Raw genomic sequence first — 25566 nt, forward strand, 5'->3', positions numbered from 1 at the left:
TTGAAGATGTTAGATGAGAGATTATGTTAGATAGAGACATGAAAGATGGGGGACAAAAGACCTAAACTAAATTTATAGAAAGAAAAACTAAGTTATCTGAGATTTAAAAAGTCCTGTGTAGGATTATGGCAGATTAGATCATTTAGAAGAAAAGATTCATAAACTTGAAGATGTAGCAAGAAAAACTATCCAAAATGAAATACAAAAAAGAATGAAATAAAATAAACAGATAAGTAAAATGTGGGACCATTTGCAAGTAATTGAAAAACTTGAAAATGAGGAGGGTCACAGAAAAAAAAATATTGGTCATTTCCCCCCCAAATTTGATGAAATCTATAAATACATATATCTAAGAAGCTCAACAAATTCCAAACACAAGACACTTGAAAAATAACCATACCTTGGCACATAATAATCAAATTAGAACCAGTAATAAGGAAAATCTTAATCAGAAAAATAACGTATATCATACGTAAGGACAAAGTATTAAAGTAGATGTTTCATCAGAAACAAACTGAAAAGACAGTGAAGCAGTATTTTTTAATTACTGAAAGAAACATTGTCATCTCAACCTTGCTTTTTGTATCAATAAATTGTTTTTAAAAAGTTATTAAAATTATTTAAACTCTGATTTGGTTATCAGTGGGGTGCTATGCAGACATTAAAATTATGATATATAAGTGTATTTATATATCATTAAATACAACAGTGAAAATAAATCCACAATATATTGTTGAGTGAAAAGAAAGTTTAAGTAATGTGTACAAAAGAAACCACATTTTTGGTTAAAACAAAAAGAGAAACATCTGACATACATACATAAGCATGCCCAGAAAAATATTTAGAAGGATATATAGAAAGTTTCTCCAAGTGATTATCTCTGGCTAGTAGAATTTCTAAACTCTTTTTGATATTTGTTAGCTGCTGTAAGGAGCATGCATTAATTTGACAATTTTCAAAACGGTAAAGCTATCTTTGAGAAAAATACTTTGTAAGAAAATTATATTACTTCTCTTAGTAATGCATTTTAATGTCTCCTATACCTTTCAATTAGAAATTTATTTTAATTATGGGCTATTGCCCATTGGTGAGAAAGGAGAATTAAAACAAAACTGATTGGCCTTTATTTTTATTCTAACTTGTTCCAGAATACATTCATGCTTAAATTTTTAAAAAATTTCCCTAAGTATTAGGTATTGTGAATTTGTAATTTTGTTATCAGGCTCAATTTTCAAGTTGGGTTTTATTAAGTTTTAGTATATGTGCTGCCGAGGTGAGCACATTAATTTTTTACATTTTAGTAGTAAAGCATTTTTAAAGTTATTTGAAATACTGATTTTCACAGCATTACGTTTGGCATGCATAAGTGTAAGCTCTGAATAAGAGGTAAGCCACCATCTCATCAACAAATGATCAGGTCATCACCCTGCTGCCAAGTCCTTCTGTGTCCTCTGAGGATCTTGTTTTCTTAGCAACCATCTTCAATAGGAGCCAAATCATTGAGCTAGATCATGGCCCAGCTAGTTTATAGGTTCTCTCTTAGCACGGATCAATCCAAACAGTCTGATGGGATCATCATGAATGTTTTCCTCTACTGCCTGACTTTCTGGAGAGAAACTGTCTACTAAGGTGGTCTTAGAAACGCTGGCATCTATTGCATGTAGTTGCTCATGTCCATCCTTGTCTGAGAAATGAGAATTTTGTTTTCTGGGCTTTCTGCGCTTCCCCTTAATGCTGTGATCGAGTGAGGCGTAGCACATCTGTGTTTCATTGGTTGCCTAAAAGAAAGGGATGTTAATTTTTCATTGTTAGCCTGGTCTTTAGCTTGACTTCTGGAAATTTCTATGGTGAATGAAAACCAAGTAACTTGTTTTCTAGGCCTCACCTACCTTGTTTTGCCAAATTTGTCAGTACAAAAAACAAAAACAAACAGAACAGAAAACTATAGTCAGCCAACATATTGAGTAGAAAAGGTGCTTAGATGAAACTTTTTCCTAGATTTTTATTTCTGTCTTATACTCTAACTGTACATGAACATTTTAGGTTGATTCTTACCTGCCTCTACCTCCACCTCCACCTAAGGCAGTTCTGGCTCTGTGTTGCTCTTACCAAGTAACAATAATCCAGTTTATTAAAGTAGGAATAAGCATGATAGGAAGGAGTTTACCAAATCACAAGGTCTACTTTAGAAGTACCTAACAATTGGTCATTTAATGGTACATAAAAGTCCCCAATCTTTCTACATTTTTAAGATTCAGAAGTATAAAGATAACAATATTCACTTACATGATGGATATCTGGCAAATAACTAAATTTCTTATCTTTCCCTATTATTTTCTTATCTGGCTTCCCCAGCTCCCTTTGGAGCTCATTTGGGTTGGTCTTGGAGATATCCATTCACATCCAAGAGGGCCCAATGGGCTTCTCTGGACTAGACCTGGGTGAATACTAAAGAAAGACAGGAAACTAGGCTATCTAGGGGAGGCAACATACTAAAGGCGAGACCTTGAATTTGGCATTGGAAAGACTACAGCTGAATCCCAGCTCTGCCATACACTGATCATGGGATCTTGGTCAGGTTTTTAAAACTATTCTGAGCCTCAATTTTCTTGCCTAGAAAATGCAAATCATCATAGTGTGGTTATGGTTAGTACATAGAGATAATGTACATGGAAGCTATAACTACTGTCCAAAAGTAAGGTAGCATTGTAATTATGAAAAGTTGTAGACTAAAACTTTAAGATAGCCATTGAACAAAACAAAGATTTATGTATTAAGCATTACTCTTTAAGACTGGGCCAAAATTGTATTGATTTGCAGGGATAGAGTGAAGAAATAACATTTGGATTAACAACATTTCTATTGCATAAGTAAGCATCTCCCCATTGGCACTTGTTTTCATGCTAAGAGTGAAACGTTTTATATTCTCTGCCAGATAGAAAAAATCGTCCTATTTATACCCCCTGCTTTGTATATGTGTGTGTGTGTGTGTGTGTGTGTGCGTGCATGTTTTTTGAGATGGAGTTTCGCTCTTGTTGCCCAGGCTGGAGTGTAGTGGTGCGATCTCGGCTCACTGCAACTTCTGCCTCCCAGGTTCAAGCGATTCTCCTGCCTCAGCCTCCCAAGTAGCTGGGATTACAGGTGCCCACCACCACACCCAGCTAATTTTTGTATTTTTAGTAGAGACGGAGTTTCGCCATGTTGGTCAGGCTGGTCTCGAACGCTTGACCTCAGGTGATCTGCCCGCCTCGGCCTCCCAAAGTGCTGGGATTACAGGTAGGAGTCACCGCGCTGGGCCGTGTGATTTTTTTGTTGTCGTTTTTTGTCTAGCTTTTTATTCTTAAAATCCTCATTTCTGGAAAAACTGTAATAGCTGCCTAACTGGATCCATGCTCTATTTTCTTCCCACTGCCATATACTGTCGTCAAGTTATTTCTAATTTAATCTCAACCTGTTTTCTTTATTTATAAGTGAAAGCATTCCAAATAATGCATGTGTGGTCAACACTTGGTCAACTTTATCAAGTGCTACAGAGTTAAAGAATGTGAGTCCTAAGAAAGGAAAATAAATTGTATGTTTAATAGTCACTGGAGACTTCCACATTGCAGTGTTAGTTAAGTGCATGGGTGGAAAACACATAGCCAGGGTAAATGAATGTCTATCTATCAAAAGAAATCAAAACAATAGAGGAAGAAGCTAAGAATCTGTTTAAAAATTAGAAGGAAAAACAGTTCAAGTAAGGTTTTTTTTTTTTTTTTTTTTAAATATTGGAGGGATTTTCACATATTGGTAGGCAAACAATAATGATTCATTTAAAAAATGGGAACTGGAGAAAAATTAGATAATTGAAAGTACAAGATCCTGAAATAATTAGGAGAAAGGGTCAAGATCATGAATAAGAGCATTGGCTTTGGAAAGGAGAGAGGATGCCTCTGGAGGAGGAAAAGATTGATTAGAGATTTGGACACGAAGAGAAGAGGAGCAAGCTCACACTTGTGTTTTTCAAGTGCTTTAGGATTTGGGAACTCTTGTGAACTAACTTTATTACTAGGCTTTCTGATTAACTCTTCCTAGTTAATAGAAGACTGAGATACTAAAATTACAATTTCTGAACTGTACACATCATTTTCAAAGGCCAAGGGGCCTATTTACATTTTTTCCAATGAAGAAACACTTTGTCTATCAAGCTTTATGCATAATATCCTAGATTTTGACCAAAGTAACAAAGTAAGCATTGTAGTAGCAAACTGGGTAGTGTTTTTTTATGATAATAATCACTGTAGTGAAATGAAATTGAGCAAATACAAAGAGATTACCTCTAATTTGTGAAACTAAATTTATGAGAATAGTATAATAGAAAAGAGTAATTTTCTTGGAAATACCTTTAAATATATAATTTATAAAAAATCAGACTTTAAAGACATTTTAAGGCTTTGCATAATTTTCACTTGAGTGAAAGCCAGATGCAGCTCAAATAAAGCTACCCTGTACAATTGACGTGTATGAAATAGTAACTTCTATTCAGAATTCTCAATACTTTTGTAACTAAAGTGCTGTGAATCTCTAAACTTCAGATAATATAGTGTATTTTAACCTTATTTGAGAGGTTTTCTTTTTATTATCATGGATTTAGCAAATCATATTATATCATGCAGGTTTTCCATATGTTTATCTAAACTATATTTTATAATTAACTAAACATTAGATGACAGATTTGGTGACTATATTTTTCCCAAACCCTACTACATCTTGGTTTCTTAGTTAAAAAATATTCGGCCAGGTGCGGTGGCTCACGCTGGTAATCCCAGCACTTTGGGAGGCCGAGGCAGGTGGATCACTGGGGTCAGGAGTTTGCAACCAGCCTGACCAACATGGTGAAACCCTGTCTCTACTAAAAATACAAAAATTAGCTGGGCATGGTGGCAGGCACCTGTAATCCCAGCTACTTGGGAGGCTGAGGCAGGAGAATATCTTGAATCTGGGAGGCAGAGTTGCAGTGAGCTGAGACTGTGCCATTACACTCCAGCCTGGGCAACAAAGAGCAAAACTCTGTCTCAAAAAAAAAAAAAAGTTTAAAAATCTGATTTATTAGGGGATTTATCTGAAGAAAAAGAGCAAACTTCTACTTCACTGGGAAATTTTCAAGATGTGAGTCATTTTAGGGAAGAGAATGTTCTGTAAGATAGGACTAAGTTTGGATTCTGTCTACTTACTTAGTACCTAAGTGTTCTAGGGCAAGTTTTCATCCTTTGTGAGCATTTGTCAAATGGGAATGATAATGCTGCCTCCCTCATAGGAATCTAAGGAGATAATGCACATAAAGCACATAATACAAGACCAACACATAAAAATTGCTTAGGAAATGCTGGTTCTATTACTATGTCTAGGCAGTAACAAGACAGGATCTGAGAGGAGTAGAAAGACTATTTTAATTGAAATGTGTAGCATTTCAAGAGCATGTAGGCTAAAAATTTCTAATGGCTTTTAGTAAAGTTAGAACTAAAACTGAAGAGGTTGAACAAATTGTGGTAGGAAAAAGAGAAACTAGCCATTTCTTCCTGTTTTTTTATGTTTCTCTTTACGTTTTTGTCCTGCCTACCTCCACATAAACTGTGTGTATATTTTGCAATCTCTTGCGGTAAGACCACAGCCATAGGACTTGCATTAAAATTGAAAGTCATTTGCCTTTTAAAATAGGGATATGATGTTTTGTATCTAGCTAATTTATCTTATAACTAAAGGTCTCCCTCTCCCTACCCCAGCTCTGTCTTTTGAATTTCTGACATTTAGGTCTTGTAAGCATTATCCATGTGTCAACTTCTGTATGATATGATCTCTGTGATACACACAAAATTTTCAATCAGAAAGAAAAAGCTTAATAGATTGCCTTTGTGATTGTGTACAATTTTAAAATCTATTGCCTTTGTGATTGTGTACAATTTTGACTCTTGGAATATGGTTTGAGTTCTGTTTACATGATTCTGAGTTAGAGTCAGTTCCCAGAACTTGATACCCGATTGATTGCAAAATTTCTAACAGGCTATTTCAGATGTGTATCATAATGTACTACTCTTATGCTCTTGAAATGTGCAAATATGGAAACAGAAAACAAAACTCACCTGTGCAGATGGGGTGGCTTCGTGCCTTTCATTTACAGATTTCTCTGGTCGGGCTTTCATTTGTTCATAGCAATTTTCATCCATTGGTTCTTGGGAATTAAAAAGATTGTGACTCATGATAGAAAATTTAAAAATACTAGTATGAATAAAAATACATGATCTAAACAACATTTGACTGTAAATATTAACTGCCCAAGAATTACTTAACTAGTGTTTTTGGTGGAGATACAAAGAAGTAAGGAAGCCCAAACTGTTACCTGCAGATTAAGCCGTGAAGTCTCTTGAGCTACAGGGTTAGTAAGATAAAAATAAATCCTTGGCATAAGAACTAGATCATATGAATTTTCTTGTACCATTGCAGGACTTGACAGTCTTAAACTACCATTTAAATGTTATAGAGATCTCACAAGTTAAAGGATTGCCTGTACTCTCTATTTAAGATAGACTGCAAATGGTGCATGGTGCCACAAAGCACAGTACACATACATCGGTGATTACAATTTTGAAATTCATTCCTTGAGTAAGGAGTTTTACTCAGGGACGTTTCAAGTCCAACATCCTCATTTTGAAAAAGAAGGTTTATATTATGACTTTTGTCCCATCAATCAGTGACAGGACATCTCAGTCAGACTGCCTAAGGGTCTGGGACTGCACAATGCTTGTCCTTAGTATTTGGGGCTTTTGTACAGTGTTCAGCAGCCAGCAGATCTGTACTCATTTCATCCTATAGGATGAATCATCCATACCTTTTTGAATCATCCATACCTTTCTTCCCCCAGATATGTCCATTTAAAAGGAAGAAGAAAGTGAAGTAGTGACTCATTGAATGACCAGTAACCTGGCAGAAATGTGGATGGTACCAGTTTGGCCCTCAGAGAGAAAAAGATATATTTACTATAACAAAAGCAACTTAATAATCATTGAGCTCTTTTTGAAAAGCAACACCCTGAGAAAGGGTATGTAGAGTGGTGTTTCTCAAATCGTGGTCCATGGAAAATCTGCATCAGAATCACCTGGGATGTTAAGTAGCAGATCTCTAAGCCTTAGCCTGGACCTGCTAAATCAGAATGAGTGCAAGTGGCACCTGGGCTCACTTAAGTATGGAAGTAACAAGTATGATGGGTTTAGAGTCATCAGAATACATAAGAATTCGAGTAGTCAAATATTACAGGTGGCCAACATGATTCTCCAAAGTGAAATGGGGACAAATTATCGAGCACTAGAGGGCACTCTACAATGAAAGGAAAGATAAAAATAAATTTTTGAATCATACAAAAGAGAATTCCCACATTTCTAATTTTAGTATGATTCCATAGTGCTTTAATACATAGATTTTTAGATAAATTTTGTACATTACTTGATGTCTCTGTGTTCAAAACTTGGAGTTCAATAGGATTTAACCCCTAAGTCTCCTCTGATGTATTGAATGAGTACTTGCAGGGAAAGGCTGGTAGCTTCTATCTTCTATCATCAGAACTCTAGGATCAGACCAAGGTTATCTGTTTTGAGAAATGTAGGGATGTTTTATTTTTAGGTGTCCGGGATGATACAAGTGATAAGGGATGCTGGGAATTCAAGAGCACTTATTACATATGAACAAAATAAATATATAAATCACTCAGCAACAATTTGGTTCTTCTTTCTCCCACCTGCCATCAATCCAGCCCTACATTCTCTATTTAAAATATGAGAAACCAAGGAAACTGTTCATTGTTCCATGCTATTCACTATACATTTGCTTTTGTATACTGAGCACAAAGCACTGTTTCTGTGGACAACTTTCTGTCCTAGAAATAGCTTTATTTCATAGAATTCGGTGTGTGTCGAAATTCATGGTAATAGAGTCTTCCTGTATTCTCATGACTACTAGAGTGAAATGAAGAGAATGTAGAAAAACAGGATGTTGATTTAGAGTGGCTATTGTAATACAGCTTACAATATGCAGCTTTGGAAATATGGCCTAATTAATATACCAAAAGTACTTGAATTGATGGTTACCACTGGGATAGCTAAGTGTGATTGTGATTTTTTTAAAGTGCTACTTAAATTATTTTGTGAAACCAAGTGTGATTTACTTGATTTATTTATAAATTTAATTTATGGAAAACTTACCTGAAATCATATCATCTAAGTTACCATAAATTGGTGCATCTTCAATATAATACTCATCATCCCTATAACAAGGAAAAATAATTTACCTTATTAGATTCCACTTTTCACATAATTCATAACTGATTTCTCAGCTAAATTCAATATTAAGTGAACTATTGCCTATTCTTGGTTACCCCCAGCCAACCACGGTAGGTGTGTTCCTGTCCAAGTGAGTGAACACATGCCTGCATGTATGTATGTGTATGTGTGTTTCGTGTAAATTTAAAAAGTTGGTTTTTGGACCTTCTTACAGGGAATAATGATAGCAAATACTTATTCAATAGTAACTGTGTATTAGGTGCTACATCGAGTATATGTCATATGTTTGTTCATTTAATTCTCTCAATTCCAACATAGGTGCTATATCATCCCCCGTAGGCAGATAAGAAATCTGAGGCACAGAGAGGTTATATCACTTGTTCAAGATTACAAGACTAATAAGGAGCAGAACTGGAATTAGAACCCAGGTAATCCATGCTCTTTATTGTACAATGTACTGCCTCTTTACTCACCCAGAATATCAGTCCAAACAGTCTCTTAAAATTATGTTTTCTGAGTATTACAGACTGAGGTTAGCAGATGCAATAAAATGATTGATCACCTATTATGTCCAGATGCTGAGTTAGGTGTTTTACATACATTAGATCAAAAACTCACAAAGAAAATTCTCCAAAAGTAGTAGTAGTCTTCCCTGCTTTACACAGGAGAACCCTGAGATTCACATAAATTAATTTACTCTCCCTAGGCTTATCTCAACTGTCAGCAACAACTACCAATTATGAAACTTTTCTCTATGCAAGTGCTCATTCAACCCTCAGGACAATAATATTTTTATCCCTATTGTGCATATAAGGTATTTGCAACTCATAGAGGTTAATGACATTGTCCACGGATACACAGTAACTGGAAGTGCTAGTATTGTACAGCAAGTTTAGTCCTAAAGCCCTGTGCTCAGTCCACATCATGAGGAAGTTATTCAGAGGGTGATACAATTCAAAGGCTCTAGGGAAACAGTCTAGATACTATACAGGGACCATAGTTTTTATGTCTCCCCCTCCCCCAAGTCAAGAGAACTGACAGGAATACACAGCTATTTGCTCTTGCTAGCTGATTAAAGTTCCTTCCAGCCTCACGTGAGTAATGCTATTAGAATTACAGTATACATCCTACCATTGTCACCAGACTGTCATTCTACCAATGTCATCCTACCATTGATGATGGCCCTAGTGACCAGATTTCACAATGGCAGTCTGGGAACTGAGGAACTTATCAGGTGGTGAGAGTGGCATTTCATAAAATAGTACCAACTGCTTTAACTTTGAGATTACATGTCACTGAAAGCTGGAGGGAATTTCATCAAAAGAAAAACAAAAGGACTCTTATCTCAAGGCATAACAGCTGTATTACTCCCCATGCTACTGAAAAAAAGACAGAGTATATGTAAATAGTAAGTAGGTAATAAAAAATAATAACAGTTCAAATGATACCTGTATGAAATGGCTTGAAAAGCTCAGACATGGGCATACACTTCACTCATCTGATAACAAAGGAACTCATCTGTAACCTTTTTTCCGTCCAGTAATTCAATACAGCTTAATATTTGGATATCAAGTAGTCCCTGCTCATGAGTTTTCTCCATGCCAAGAATATAATAGCAAAAGGTGAAGAATTTTTAATAAGACAATCCATCCATTTTCCTAGCCCACATAGATAGCAGATACAACTTGCAAATGATAAATCATGTCCAGAAAATGAATATTGTTTTATTCCCATGAATGAAAATAAGATATGATTTATAATGCAGTGTCCTGTGTCTACAGGCCCATCTCAAATGATTAATCATCTCAAATAAACTATTATTCAGGAGCAACTGCCTAACAAACAAATTAAAAAATATATTCTTGGCAATGCCAAATAGCTCCAGCCTGTTGTAAATGTGTAATAATCCTCAGGAGCAAATGTGTGGCAGTGTTTTATGTGGATGATTAATTACTTTTAAAAATAAATTAATAATTGAACTCATATCTGAGAGGCTAGTGTGCCTCTGAGTTTTCAGCCAGATCAGACTCTCCATTGTTCTGAACATGCCTGAAATAATTCTCTTAACCAATTAGTACATTTACTGACACTCCAAAATTAAGAAAAATACATTAATTGTATCTATTACTATGGTCCAGACTCTGTGCTTTCATTTATATTTTTTCTAGTTCCTATTTTTTACATTTTATATTTGTATTTATTATTTATTAGGTCTTTCATAAAATTCCTCAAGTAGTTTGCGATCCAAGTCCATTTAAATAACTAAATTCAAATTTAAAAAAAATCTGGCGTGAACCCAGGAGGCAGAGATTGCAGTAAGCCAATGCTGCGCCACTGCACTCCAACCTGGGAGTCAGAGAGAGACTCTGCCTCAAAAAAAAAAAAAAATCACTACTTTTACCTGATCACCTTGGACTTAAATTCTCTGTTTAGATTGTCTTACTTAAAAAATGAGAATATTAAACTAGTTGATCTCTATTGTTCTTTCAGCTCCCAAGTTCTAGAATACAAATGCAGGATTCCAACATCCAAATAAAATTGAAAGACTTTGTCACAAAATTAAATAAATCTATTTTAAGGGTCTGAGAAGTTGCCAGATATGGGAAAGGACAAGCTTCGGGATATATCAGAAGTTGGTTTTGGTAATTGCTAACCTGACTTGCTTCATAGTTGTTACTCTGAATAGGTGAAGATGTAAGCTTGGGCCCTGAAAGCATGTAGATGTTTAAAGCCATGAGAGAGGATGACATTATTTATGGAATGAGGCCCTGGGCACTCTGATGTTCAAGATTCAGAAACCAGCAAAGGAGAAGGGGCTGCTGGTAAGAGAAGAGGAAAACCAAAGAGGGAGGTGGCTCAGAGCCCAGAGAATCAGGTGTTTCAAGTAGAGAGTGTCAGGGTGTCAAATGCTGCAGAGGGACTCAGCAAGCTGAAACCGAGATTTGATCATGGTAACCTTGGCAAGAGCAGAGCCGGTGTATTAGTGAGGACCTATGGCATACAGTAGGTTCAAGAAAGAAGAGGAAGAAAAGCCAGCAAATATGGAGAGAATATAGAGGGAACTTTCAAGTTTTCTTGTAAAAGAGAAAAGAGCAGTGAAGAGGTAGTTGTAAGACAATCTAGTTTTTTTTCTGTTTTTTGTTTGTTCGTTTTTTTTTTTTTTAGATGGAGTCTTGCTCTGTCGCCCAGGCTGGAGTGCAGTGGTGTGATCTTGGATCACTGCAACCTCCGCCTCCAGGGTTCAAGTGATTCTCCTGAGTAGCTGGGACTACAGGCGCATGACACCATGCCCAGCAAATTTTTGTATTTTTAGTAGAGACAGAGTTTCACTATGTTGGCCAGGATGGTCTCAATCTCTTGACCTCATGATCTGCCCACTTCAGCCTCCCAAAGTGCTGAGATTATAGGCATGAGCTACCACACAATCTAGTTTCAAGGAGATGGTTGGTTTTTTAAATGTATAAACAATACAGTCTGTTTATATATTGGTAGGAATGATACAAAAGGGACAGAAAAAGTAACAATGCAGAAGAAAAAAGGAAACGTTGGCAGAGTGATGCATAGATGCTTATTACATTTTTGCTTTCTCTGGCATGGGCTGTGATATGGGTGTAGATGTCTTGAACTTGGTGTAGGAGGGCACCAAATAGAGAACCCTGATCCAGAGGAAGAGTGTAAACCCTAGCACTATTTCGTGTGACTGAGGCTGAGAAGCGAATCCAGCAGTGTTGTCTCTGAAGTGCTTGTTAATGGATGCTCACAGCCATGATACCCAACACTAAATTCTCATTCTGTTGATTAGTGTTCAAGTGCCTCTCTAATATGCGTATTTCTTTATAAAGTCTGTTAAGCACAATGAGCTCACATTCCCAGTGCTTTAGAGCACTTCAAAAGAAGGGTCTTTTGCCAAAGTTTGGCAGAAAAGATACTGGAAAGAACTGCCAGCATGATGATTTCTAAAATGACAGAGAATCCGAGAGCAGTGACGGAGCTAGAGGTGACAAGGGGGCAGCCAAGAATAAGGTTTGGGGAACCCCGAGATTCTCAGAATTACTTAGGAAAGGGACCAGAGTTCTTGCAGTTATACAGGGTTGGGGCTTGGGGTATGATTATTTGTACATTGAAACAAACAGGAGGCTGGAAGACATAGAGACACGTGTTCTGGGTCTACTGAAGGCCTCAACTGCATAGCCACTTGGACGTCTGAGATGTCAGGGAAAGGCGCCCAAGAGTTCTGTTGTCATCAGGATTTTCAACCTTGAGAACAGGTCAAGAGGACAGATGAGACTAGTTATATTTAGGTAGCATAGTTAGCAAAGAAGGGAAATACAGAAGATCCCCACCCTGCAGAGCTCCAGAAAATCAAGAAATCACCTGAAAGTAGAAGAGTAGCTGAGCTGAATTAATGTTTTATGATAAAAGCACCTCCAGTGTCCCCCAGAAGCAGTTCATGAAAAGCTGCTGGAAATGTGTCCTAAGCTTTTTGAGAGAGACCCTGAAAACTGAGGAGTCATGATAAGCTTAATGTAATTGTGAACCTGACCTGCTTTCTTGAATTAGGGTGTGAACATACTGCAAGTGGGCAGGAATTTTCAGAGACATTAATTTTTATCCAATAAAGCGGCAGCTTTTTAGTCAAGTACGCTCCATAAATAAAGTATTATATTACAAACCTTATTCTTCAAATGATAAAACCAAATTTCACCAATGCTCATTTCCCCCAAGACTGCGAATCCACTAATTCCAAGTCTGTTTAAAATCCAGAATTGCCTGGATCTCAGACCCATGATAGTCTCACAGTGTTATCCTTCCAATACAAACCAAAAGACAAGAATTATGTTTTAAATGAGAAAGAAAGTGACCCAAGGATAAATAGCAGAAAGTGTGTATTTGACTTTCTGCTTGATTTAAACGCTACGGTCTCCTTAAAGTGATCATGTTTCTGACCTACTATTGCAGGAAGGGCAGGGAATGGGGAAACAGAGAAATACAATGAGAGAAGCAATTCCTTTCCCTTCCAACATAAGCCAGTATTGAACAGGAGTGGGGAGAGAGTGCAACAGAGAACTCAGTGCGATGGAAGTTTATTTCCTTCCTCTGTGGCCACAAATGATGTTGGAACTGAAGAGGCATCAGTAATGCAAGCCCCACCTAAGAAACATAGACCTTATTTTCACTTGCCCTGTTTTAACATTTAATGGATTGAGATAGTTTTTAGTTTGCTTATTGATTTGTTTGTGGAGTTTCCATGTCCCTTTACAAAAGTGATTTTGGTTCCCAAACCACATAATCAAGAGAAATAGACAAAATATAAAGTATATACATAAACTTGTGAATTAAAATATCAACCCTTTTATATAGAAAAAATTTGCATTGTATATTCAAATTTTGCCTAACTGGAGATTTGTTACAATAGACAATAGACTATTTTATAAATCCTTAAGGAAAAGATTCATGCCTTTCCGTCTTTGTATCTTTGTTGTTGCAGGACAGTTATCTGAGTGACTTTACATCAAACTGGCCCTTCCTTTCTCACTTCTAATTTTTCAAAATAACTGGAGAATGTGCTGGAAATGCAACCTTCAGAGATAAAGAAGAATCGGCTGGAACAGCCTAGGTTCTATTCTAGTCTTCTCATAGAAACAGGATATCCTTCAGTGCTTTAGTCCAGCATATCATGTTGCCCCTTAGGGATAAACCCAAAGGTGGGCTGCTTTCTGGGGTCCTTCAGTTGCAGTGCAGGTGGGGAACAGGAAGATGAGTTTCCATCCACCTTGGGCAGCTTTTCTGAATCTTGGGGAACTAGCTCCTAATGTGTCTTAGACTTTGGTTGTCCTTTGCTGAGTATCGGTAAGTAATAAGCTCACTTTATGTAACTCATTGTGTGTTTTGTCTCACCAGGCTCAGGCAAAGTAGTAAATGTGCAACCCAAGACACAGTGGGCTGAAGCGCTCAGACCCCTATTCCTGGTGGTTGGCATAATAATGACCCTTTGCTATTTTACATCCTCCCTTGGGATTGGTAATCAGCAAACTTACTTTGCAATTGTCTAGCACAGTGCCTATTTGTTGAGTGAATATTTATTGAATGAATAAATGCTATAAAAGCTTCTTTTTTACATTTGCCCTACAGCTAAGAGCCTGATTGCTTTGAGGCAGGTATTTTACCAATTTTCCCTCATTCCTCCCATCCTAATTCCTAAACCACCAACCTAATTTAGCTAAATAGTCAAATCACAAGACTTTCTATCACATTGCATCTTAATTGCCCTGCAAATTACAAGTATTAAATAGATCATCAAAGAGATTAGCATTTACTGTGTGGTTATACAGGATTTTCATCATTATGTGTTGTAAAAAGAAACCAAAAGAGCGATAAGCAAATCATTCTTGATATAAACTAATGACTTGAAAATTATCTAATGTTAAAGAATTCAATGTTAAGAGTAGTCGTAAAAGCAGATTTTGTGTGTGAGGGGGTGTGCCTGCAGCCCAGATCTTATACTTGCTGGAGAAATTTTCACATGGAAAAAGAATTAAAAAAAAAAAAAAAGACCTTTAAGAGACAAAAAAGGCTTATGATCTTATCCTACCCAGTGAGAAAGCTCTGTGTTTTTCAAAGAGCTTTCAGTCTACCATTTCAGAAAGGTCTTGAAGAGCCCTCTAGGAAATTCTCTTTATTTAGATTTTTTTTTTTTTTACTCCTAAAACAGAAATCTCCAATATATTGACATATCTGGGTCAGAATATACTATCCAAAAAAAGTAAAATTTCTTTACTATGATTTATGCCATCTTTTTAAAAAAAGTATACTACTATACAAATTTCTTTGCACATAGCTCATTAACTATTAAAGAAAATAAGTTATATCTATAACTGCATATTCTTTCAGAGTATCTGTTCATCACATTTCCCTATTGATTGACATTAACTTTACAAACAGCATAGGGCTATGCATCTTTGTATATATCTATGTGTATACACATCTTTTTTTTTTTTTTCCTTGAGACAGTCTCACTCTGTCACCCAGCTGGAGTGCAGTGGTGCCATCTCGGCTCACTGCAACCTCTGCCTCCTGGGTTCAAGTGATTCTCCTGCCTCAGCCTCCTGAGTAGCTGGGACTACAGGCATGTGCCACCACACCCCGCTAATTTTTTTTTTTTTTGTATTTTTTGTAGAGACGGGGTTTCACCATGTTAGCCAGGATGGTCTCCATCTCCTGACCTCGTGATATGCCTGCCTTGGCCTCCCAGAGTGCTGGGATTACAGTCGTGAACCACCATGCCTGGCCCATGTATATATATCATAAATTGTATTAGGTTGCCAGATTGTTTTCTACTATACATTTTGAAGTGTAGCACAATTCTGTATCTAAGCTAGATCATCATCTAGGATATCTGCCTCTGAAATTAATGAGAATTCTATAGTTACCAGGTTAGAATCTCATTTTATCCTTCAACCAGCTCTCTTGTTGACTCACAGTGTGCAAATAACTAGGAAAGATAATAATGTTATAGCTTCTAATCTTTAGATGAAAGTAAAAGTAATTAAAACTCACTTTTCATTTTATTTTAACCTAAGTACAATATCCATGAACCAAATCTTTAAACAATATAGCATTGTTACTTTTGCTTATTAGTTGAGAATCATGATACATGACTCAATCACAACATACCTGGGAATGTGGTCATTGGAGTAGCTGTACATTTTATCTGAAAGATATTCAGAATAGACAAGTTAAAAGAAATGTTGACATACCTTTGTTAAATATTCTAAAGTGTATTCCAAGGGGAGCTTAGCCTCAATGTCACTTAATATATTTGAACAAGGCTCTCAGGGCACTTCTGATTGAAGTAGGGTTTAAGGTCTCTTGGGCCAATCAGATTTGCCTTTTACCAAATTACCAAGACAGAGAGATTTATATGATTTGAAGAAAAACCAGATGAACGTTCTTGGTAATTTGGGATGGAAACAGTGCAGCTTGGAGACAATGTACAGCCTGGATGCATGGCGGTTTTATGCACAGCAAACGCTAAGTAGAGAGAACCGGAACCTTCCTTCCTGCCTCCCTTGTGGCTCCAGTCCATTGCAGGGCATGGCTGTACTTTCTGCCTTTGGGTTCCATGAAACACCTCTGCATTCTTGTAAGTTTTTATCTTTGCCCATGTGGTTTGAATAGGCTTTTCTTCCTTATCAAAAATGAAAAAAATCAATAGGAGACTTTTCTTTTATCTATCTATCTATCTATCTATCTATCTATCTATCTATCTATCTATCATCTATCTGTATATCTACTTTTAACATTTCTTGGCATTAGTAACAACATAAAAATGATATTAAGGAAGTTGCTCTGATCATGACGCCATTTCATCCACATGGTACAAAGGAGTGGCAAGGAGAAATGAGTGTCCTCGAAAGAAGAGACCTGGAAAAAGTTGGAACACAGGCTCTAAAATTAAGCAAAACAGTAGAACAGTAGGAAAAAAAAAAAGTTATTTTTGGTCTGCCAGGGCAAGACTTACCAGAGATATGTTGTAGGACAACAAAACCACACATACAAAAAAAAAAAAAAAACTATGTGATGAATCTCAGTAAGCAACTCACTGTTAAACCTTGAATGAGGCAGTTCAAAGCCAGATAAAAGTATTTTTACCTCTAGGTTAAATATAAGAATTCAAAAGCTATTTAACAAATATAGTTTTAAGAATTTTTTTTTGATGGAAGGGAATAGATTAATAATGAATTATTGAGAAAAATTAAGGGATATTCAAGGTACAATCTTAAGATCAATATTATAGAAAATTCTGTATTATCCATTCATCAGTAAATTTTCTTTGCTGTTGAACTAGATGCACATACACAGTACAATGTTTATTATATTTGAATGGCTTATTTTTCAACCTGGCATTAAATAAAAACCAAAACCTTGCAAAAAAGTTATTCATGTAAAAATAAAGACCACTATTATCTAACCCTCTGACAATAACCACAAGAAAATAGTGACCAAATGATTGTCTTTCAACTTGAACATATGAAAACACTGTATTAGTGAGGAAATAGCAATAACATTTTCAAATAATTCAGTAAGTCACCAAACAACTACAAAACTTATTTTAGTTAAATGCATGTGTAACAAAGTGGAGTTATTCTCCAGAGTTTATTAACTGTTAAAGAAACATTAGTGGAACAATTTATGAAGGTAATCATATTGGAGGATGAAATGCACATGTCAATGTGTTTGGAAGAACTCTGTGAAGGACTAAATGAGGGAAGATTTTGCAGATGCACTAAGCTGCTATGGGACCAAAAGTGATGAATGTATTCCACTTGGAATATGCCGGAAACATACTTCTAGCCCAGAGGAAATGTTCTACCATGAACTGCATGTAAAAGATGCAGTTATTTTCAACTACTTTCATATTAGTCTTGTGAATATGAGTGCACACAAATGGTGGGAGAAGCCTAGAGAGGTCTAAAACATGTTGCATAATAGGCACAAATTCAGCAAAATAAAAAATCCTGAGAAATGTAAATAGTATCAATAAGCATATAAAGAAAAAAGAGTTAATATAGACCAGGAAATTGTAAACTGATACATAAGACATGACATAAAGTATATGTTGATTTTCTTCTATGTGAAGAAAATGTTTACACTCAGGCCACTAATTACTTTGCAGATTTGCCTGGAGTTAAAGTATATGCGTAAGAATTTAGTCAAATGGTAGCCTGATGTATAATGGAACAAATCCAGGGTTAAGAATTAGAAGACATGGATTTGGTACCAGTTTTGGAATGCATTTGCCCTGTGACAACACGCAAATTACTTTAAAACTCTGGTTCTCATTTTATCCATGAAGTAGGGACAATAATGCCTATATCACAGAGTACATGTCAGAAGTAAATGAAATAATTTCTGTAAAAAACATTTTTAATGACAAAGTTTGTTACTAATATTATACATACATTCTAAATACATATTATATAACAAGCCAGAATTTAATTGCACTCATTTGAGTCAGGAAGTTTCATTGAATGAGTTAGTTGAAAACAGGTTGGTATTATTAAGATGGTATGATATTTTAAAGTTAAAAGATTTATAAGGAATGCTTGATTTGAAATGAAATTACTAAAATCTCACCTTTGACAAAAGAAAAGTCACCAGTTGAGCATTAATTTGAAAGAAAAGAGAAAACATCAGCAAAAAATTTGAAAACAAAAGTGAAGAGTGTCATTGCTTAATAAGAATAGGAAAAAGTAGGTATAGAGTAAAAATAATTCCCCAAACAGGCTAATACTTTTAAAAGATAATGTGGATTTTTCAGTTGGAGGTGCTTGAAGTATGATCGCTGGTGCTGAGAAAGAATGCTAGTGTAACACATAAAAACTAACTCTGGCCGGGCGTGGTGGCTCATGCCTGTAATTCCAGCACTTTGGGAGGCCGAGGTGGGCAGATCACGAGGTCAGGAGATTGAGACCATCCTGGCCAACATGGTGAAACCCCATTGCTACTAAAATACAAAAAATTAGCTGGGCATGGTGTCGTGCACCTGTAGTCCCAGCTACTCAGGAGGCTGAGGCAGGAGAATCGCTTGAATCCAGGAGGCAGAGGTTGCAGTGAGCTGAGATCGTGCCACTGCACCCCAGCCTGGGCGACAGAGCAAGATTCTGTCTCAAATAAATAAATAAACAAACAAACAAACAAACTATATAGAATGGTAATGTGCTGAATGTATTATCAGGAGGGAGAAAAAAAGAAAAAAAAGTAAGGCAAAAAACTGTGTGGGAAAATGGAAATAGAAGCAACCATATAAAGGATACTATTATAATGTGATGTTTAGATGGAAGGAAAGGGACTAAACCAATTTGGGGGGAAAATAAAGAAAACAAGTAATGGACAAAGGGAACACCTGAAATGGGATTTAAGAAGTTCAAGGGCACCCCATTCCCTGCTACTCTTAGGATGTAAATGTATAATCTGCAGCTGAGCCATCAGTACTTGGGGAATTTTGTTTTGCAGTCCTTCCTAGAAGAAGGTTATAATCTCTTTAAATGAGCAGTAGTAAAAAGTTCAGAGGTTACAGCTAAGAATAAAAGCCAGCAAGCTCAGGCTCCTGAAAAGTTCACTCTGTCATGAAGGCTCAAAAGTTTATTTAAAAATAAGTGGCATGACTTAATTTAAAAGCTGCCTGGTGATTTCAATGACATTTAGCAAAATAAAAAAAGTGTATGCTTTGCTATAAAGCAATGAAGTGTGCAAGACGTGCGTGGGAAGAACTAGGTGAGCTCTCATAATCCTCTCCGGTGATTCAGATGCAAACGCTTGTGGTCAGGTTTGTAGTTGAGAGGGTGCGATGCAAATATATTTGCTTTTATGTTTTTCCTCTTAGAGTGTTAACCCTCCTATGTACAAGAATAGACAACAGCACATAGTTTAAACTCCATAATAAAATTTCTCTGATGCGTGTTCAATGCGAAGATGCCATAATTTCCTACTGATAGGACTTTGATGTATGACCAAACCATACGCTTGCTTAACCTTCTTTCCAAACCAGAGAGGAAGAGTTGAACAAAGAATAGTTTTTGGATTTAAAGAAGCAAAAAGTTAATGCACTCCTATCAGAAAAAGAAACAAATATAATCCTCCTGAAGAACAGATTTGAACAAAGAATCACATAAAAATGAAGGATTTATTTCAGGGAGAATGAGAGAACTCCATTTCAAAGCTTCTACCCAGCTGCTACAGAAAACAGCAAGGGGAGGCTTATCTGGTCTATCTGATTGAATGTGCAGATATTGTATTGTTGCTGAAATGGAGATTTTCTTTTGAACGCTATTTATTACACCCGCAAAACTTATTCACTGACTAACCAAGGTGGAGTCAGATCTTGCAAGTTTCTTAGCCACAAAGAGTAACACAAAGGTACAAACATAAAAAGTTACATGAGGCCAGATACAGGGGCATTGTGTTCACAGCCCAAGTGGCAGAAAAGCTGCCTGATACAATAGAATCTCTTTTATTATAGTTTGTTTGTCCAAGAGAAATAAGGCAGGAAGGCGTCTTCAGGAAGACTGGGAAGGAACTGAACTGTTTGCAGAGCAGTTCTGAAATATATCTGAAATCTCTGGGTTAGAAACAAAGATAGTTCTGTTTGTTCATATGGGATGAAAAGAATGGCAGAGCTATTACTAATACTTGGGAAAAGATGTTAGGAGAAATTGGGGCAGAGAGAAAGGGTGGAGGAGAGATAAGAACAAAGGACATTCTTAGCATTGATGAATACATCAATTGCACACCAATAAAATGCAAGTTCCAGTGTATGCTCCACCTAAGGAGGGCAAATTCTGCTCAAATAAAAAGTTTTGTGATAAGCGAATGTTTAGAACCAATTCCATAAAACCCTACAGAAAACTCTCTGAAATGGCCTGAATGTGACTTACATGACCACAACAGTTAGTGCTAAAGCTCAGGGTATTGTACAGATTTGTTAAATAATATAGAGATGAGGAAAGTGAAGTTGGAGCTGGAGAGGACTTAGAGGGGCATACGGATGGTGGGAGCAGCAAAGTAGCCAGAGAAACCAATGTTCACCAAAATAACAGATGTGAAAATTAAATGGGATGAGATGTAGCCATAGTAGATCCTTAATACTTATTTGTGGAAAGAGGGAAGGAAGCAACAGGGCCACCAGGTATGGTGATGGGCTGTACCAGATCTAGGATTGACCTACTAAGTCCCCAGTGCTATGCAAAGATTGTGTGTGTGTGTGTGTGTGTGTGTGTGTGTGTGTGTGTGTGTGTGTGTGTAATTCTTATAAGAACCCTAGGGTCTAGATGGTATTTTCCCTATCTTGTAGATAAGGAAACTGAAACTCAGAGAAATTATGTTACTTGTACAAGATCTCCCAGCTAAATACTGAAGGTGGAGTTATAATTTACATCAGGTCTACTTCAAAGGTATACTATTAAAAACAATTGAGAGACACAAAATTTATTTTAAAAATACATCAATAAATGCAATTTATTGTTTGCTGTTTTCTTAAAAATGTTCTTTCCCATTACACTACTTTTAGGTAATACAGCCATTTATAGCATGCCTGGGGCAGTAAGAGTTTGCACAATTGAAAAGAAAAAAATCTGTCCTGAAATAGCAAGATGAAACAGTGTTGCCTTTCTTTTTTTTTTTTTTTTTTTTTTTTGACAGAGTCCCGCTCTGTCGCCCAGGCTGGAGTGCGGTGGCTCTATTTCAGCTCACTGCAACCTCTGCCTCCTGGGTTCAAGCAATTCTCCTGCCTCAGCCTCCTGAGCAGCTGGGATTACAGGCGTGCACCACTATGCCTAGCTAATTTTTGTAATTTTCGTAGAGATGGAGTGTCTCCATGTTGGCCAGGATGGTCTCGAACTCCTGACCTTAGGCGATCCACCCACCTCCACCTCCCAAAGTGCTAGGATTACAGGCGCTGTTTTTTTAAACTACCAAAGGTGCTGCTTTTTAAAGTAAGGCTACCATCTTTCTGCAGTGGTCAACTTACCATAATAAGCAACTACAGAAAGGAGTTTGCATGGAGGAAAAAAGGTGTGGATGTGGGTAAATAAATCCCAATGCACAAACTATCAAAAATGAGAATTGTAAAACCTATTTACAATGAGTTGTAAAAGACTAATACAGCTGAATACTTCTGGGGCGGAAGTACTAGATTAGTGAAATTATACCAGTCTTGATCTTGATGATGTTGATAAAAAGTGGTTTTTAACATCCATAATTCAATGCAATCATATGACTGAAAACACTGACTATTTAGGTTGAAAGTAAATAGGTCACATTTGCTAGATAACTTTTAAGTTAGACAAGTGAGCTCAAGGTAAACATATCAGTGTCTACCTGTTACCTGGCCCCTCAGCAATCTTAAAAGGATTATCAGTGGAATCAATGAAGGAGTGAGGTACTAATTCAGGTTACTGTTCTTGTCTTGGTTGTCACCTTAAATTATTTACTCTCTGTAGATCTCAATTCACTTTTTTTTTTGTAATTCAGACTATAATATTATCTGGATTTATAAGATATCTTAATGAAGAAGTTAAAATAGCCATTTTGATATATAAAGCAAAGTACTACTCTGAGCTCATTTTTATCTATAAAAGAGGGATACTGTAAGATGTTTGATGATGGGTCATTTACACGTCTGACTTATAAAGTTTATGTTTATTTGAAAATATATTTGATTTTTAAAAGACTTACTGAAAGCATTGCTAATGAAAAAGGATTGCTTGTCATAAATTTCACCTTAGCCGTAGAATTGATATAACAGAGATCCAAAAAGAGTGTTGGGTTTCTGGCTGAGGACAACTGGTCAACAATGTCAAAATAGGATGTGCTGGTAGAAACCTTTTGGGACAGAGAATTAGAAAAACTGGACACTTATCATTGATTTTGATATTGAATAGATGTGTGGCTTCAGCTAGACCGCTCCATTTTCGAGTACCTCTTATCTTATTTTTAAACCTGCATGATGATAATGCCTTCTTCATATTTTTATATTAGTATTATCAATGCTTAAGATATTTCTAAATGAAGTAAGGACATTTGCTGCAATCTGACCATTGTTCTAAATTAGCTCCATGCAATTTTCCTTGGACACATGTGTCTAAGTTAATTTTGTTAACTTAGTTTTATTTCATTTCCTCTGTTAAAAGGAAATGCATTTATCCTTTCTTTTCTTTTATTACCACTTAAATGTCCTGCCCCGAGGGTTTCTTGGTATTTACACATCTTCCAGGCTGGGCGTCGTTGCTTACACCTGTAATCTCAGTGTTTTGGGAGGCCAAGGCAGAAGGATGGCTTGAGAACAAGAGTAGGAGATCAGCCTGGGCAACACAGTAAGACTCCTATCTCTACAAAAAAAATTCTGAAAATTAGGTGGATGTGTTTGTGCATGCCTGTAATTCTAGCTACTTGAGAGGCTGAGGCAAGAGGATTGTTTGAGCGCAGAAGTTTGAGGCTGCAGTGAGTTAATCAAGCCACTGCATTCCAGCCTGGGTGACAGAGCAAAATCCTGTCTCAAAAAAAAAAAAAAAAAGATACCTTCCAGCAATAGTTGAACTTTCATTCTCCCATCCATCCATATGTATTCAACATGTAATGGATTCAGCATGGATCCATGCATATTCAACGTGAATTGGATGCCTACAGCATACAAAGGCTGTGCCATCTGCTGGACTTTAGACCATTTCAGTTGTGGCATATGCAGATTGAAAGCCACGTGGTTAAAACTTATACCCAGCATGTTGAAAAAGCAAAGCTGACAGTGGCAGATACTCTTGACCTCTCCTAGACGCTGGGAGTGTTTGACAGCAAGCCCATGGTTCAATCTATTCCTTTTCCAGTCGTCTTCTGAGTCCGCTCCTGTGTGTTGCACTTGAGAATGCCTGACTGATCCTGAGAAGATTAAGTTGGCTTGAACGGAATCTTAAAGAGCTAGACATCCCTTTGTTTATTTTGTATCAGAGAGCACCTTGATGGCTGCCCCAGCATAGACTACAATTTCATAGGTTTTTCAATTGGAGGAGGAAAAACATATTTACCAGGATAATCCCTCCCCACTCTACACCCTAAAGCAGAGTTCCTAAATTGGATAATTTTTTCACATTTCTCATATGATTGCATTCTTAAGTAAGAGAACCCTTTGGGTGAGAAAAATTAGCAAATAGATTTTCTATAGATAAAAATATCCTGTTGAATGACATTTCATAAAATTGTCTGCTTCCGTAGGTTTTCCAGTGACTCCATAGTCTCCATTCAAGCAGGTACCATGTGAAATCTGTCAAAATGTCTTACCTTGTCGTTGCTTTTCCACATAGTGGGAAATATTGAAGATCAGTGATATAACCAAAGCCAAGCCCAGCAATGCCAGAAGTCCCCAGAGGAAAAAGGGGCACCCAGAGTTTCCTGGAAATTAAAATACACATACACATAATACAATAGCTGCTTACCCATTTGTTTTGGTCTGGCTATTGCCATGATTAAAGCTGTTGTATTTATTCATAATGAAGGACACATTCTCTACCAGGAAAGTAATTAATATGCATAACTTTTTTCAGTTTTCGAAGTGGGTGTTGGTGTTAAGTCGCTGAATTCAGCATGGGCAAAAGGATTCAAGTTTCTCACATTTTGAATGTTTATGAAATAAACGACTTTTTTGTGTAGCTACTAAAAGGTGACAAGTGGTGACTGATAAAAAAAACTTTTGTTCAAAAAGCAACAACATTCAAATTACCAAGAATTCTAATTTGCTATACTTTTCACCTGTCTTTAATCCTCAGACTATAACCATACATGCTTTTCTTATTTACAGAAAATCGCCTGTTCTCTTCCATTAATCTCAGTAGTATAGAATACGATGTGTTGGGATAAAACAATAATTCTGGAACCCAGTTTTGTTAAGATGGGCCACAGGGAGCTTTTCTCATACTATGTAGAGCCCCATGAATGGAAAGTGGAAAGTTAATTACACTTCTCTTTCCCTACACAGGGCCTACACAGGGTCAGAATAATCAGTATTACTGTCTTCCACCCCCACATCTTGTCCCAGTAAAAGGTCTTCAGGGGCAATGACACACATGGAGAGGTCATCTCCTATAACAATGCCTCCTGGAATACCTCCTGAAGGACCTACCTGAGGCTGTTTTACAGTTAACTTTTTTTGTAAGTAGAAGTATACTCTAAGGTAATGATAAAAGCATAGTATAGTAAATACATAAACCAGTAATATAGTCATTTATTATCATTACCAATTATTCTGTACATAATTGTATGTGCTATACTTTTCTACAACTGACAGCACAGTAGGTTTGTTTACACCAGCATCACCATAAACATATGAGTAATGCATTGCACTATGACAGCCCAACAGTCATGATGTCACTAAATGATAAACATTTTTCAGCCCCATTATAACCTTATGGGACCACCATAAAATATGTGGTCAATCATCGACCAAAACACTGTTTTGTGTATGTGTGTGTGTGTATGTGTGTGTGTGTGTGTGTGTTTGAGATGGAGTCTTGCTCTTCACCCAGGCTGAAGTGCAGTGGCATGATCTCGGCTCACTACAACCTCCATCTCCCAGGTTCAGGCAATTCTCCTGTCTCAGCCTCCCAAGTAGCTGGGATTACAGGCATGCACCACCACGCCCGGCTAATTTTTGTGTTTTTAGTAGAGACAGGGTTTCACCATGCTGGCCAGGCTGGTCTTGAACTCTCCT

General features: G+C 36.8%; 1 protein-coding gene across 1 annotated transcript in view; it reads right to left on the reverse strand.

The window, feature by feature from the left end:
* Nucleotides 1–521: 521 nt before the first annotated feature.
* TRAT1 (T cell receptor associated transmembrane adaptor 1) overlaps nucleotides 522–25566 on the reverse strand; it is a 31987-nt gene continuing 6942 nt past the window's right edge. The window contains exons 2-6 of the mRNA XM_015129795.3: nucleotides 24141–24251; nucleotides 15984–16020; nucleotides 8232–8293; nucleotides 6120–6208; nucleotides 522–1778 (exon numbers count right to left, since the gene is read on the reverse strand). Of these exons, the coding sequence (XP_014985281.1) occupies nucleotides 1521–1778; nucleotides 6120–6208; nucleotides 8232–8293; nucleotides 15984–16020; nucleotides 24141–24251 (557 nt within the window). The 3' untranslated portion in view covers nucleotides 522–1520. The remainder of the gene's footprint in view (nucleotides 1779–6119; nucleotides 6209–8231; nucleotides 8294–15983; nucleotides 16021–24140; nucleotides 24252–25566) is intronic.

Source organism: Macaca mulatta, chromosome 2, assembly GCF_049350105.2.
Source record: "Macaca mulatta isolate MMU2019108-1 chromosome 2, T2T-MMU8v2.0, whole genome shotgun sequence".
NCBI classification, from domain to species: Eukaryota; Metazoa; Chordata; class Mammalia; order Primates; family Cercopithecidae; genus Macaca; species Macaca mulatta.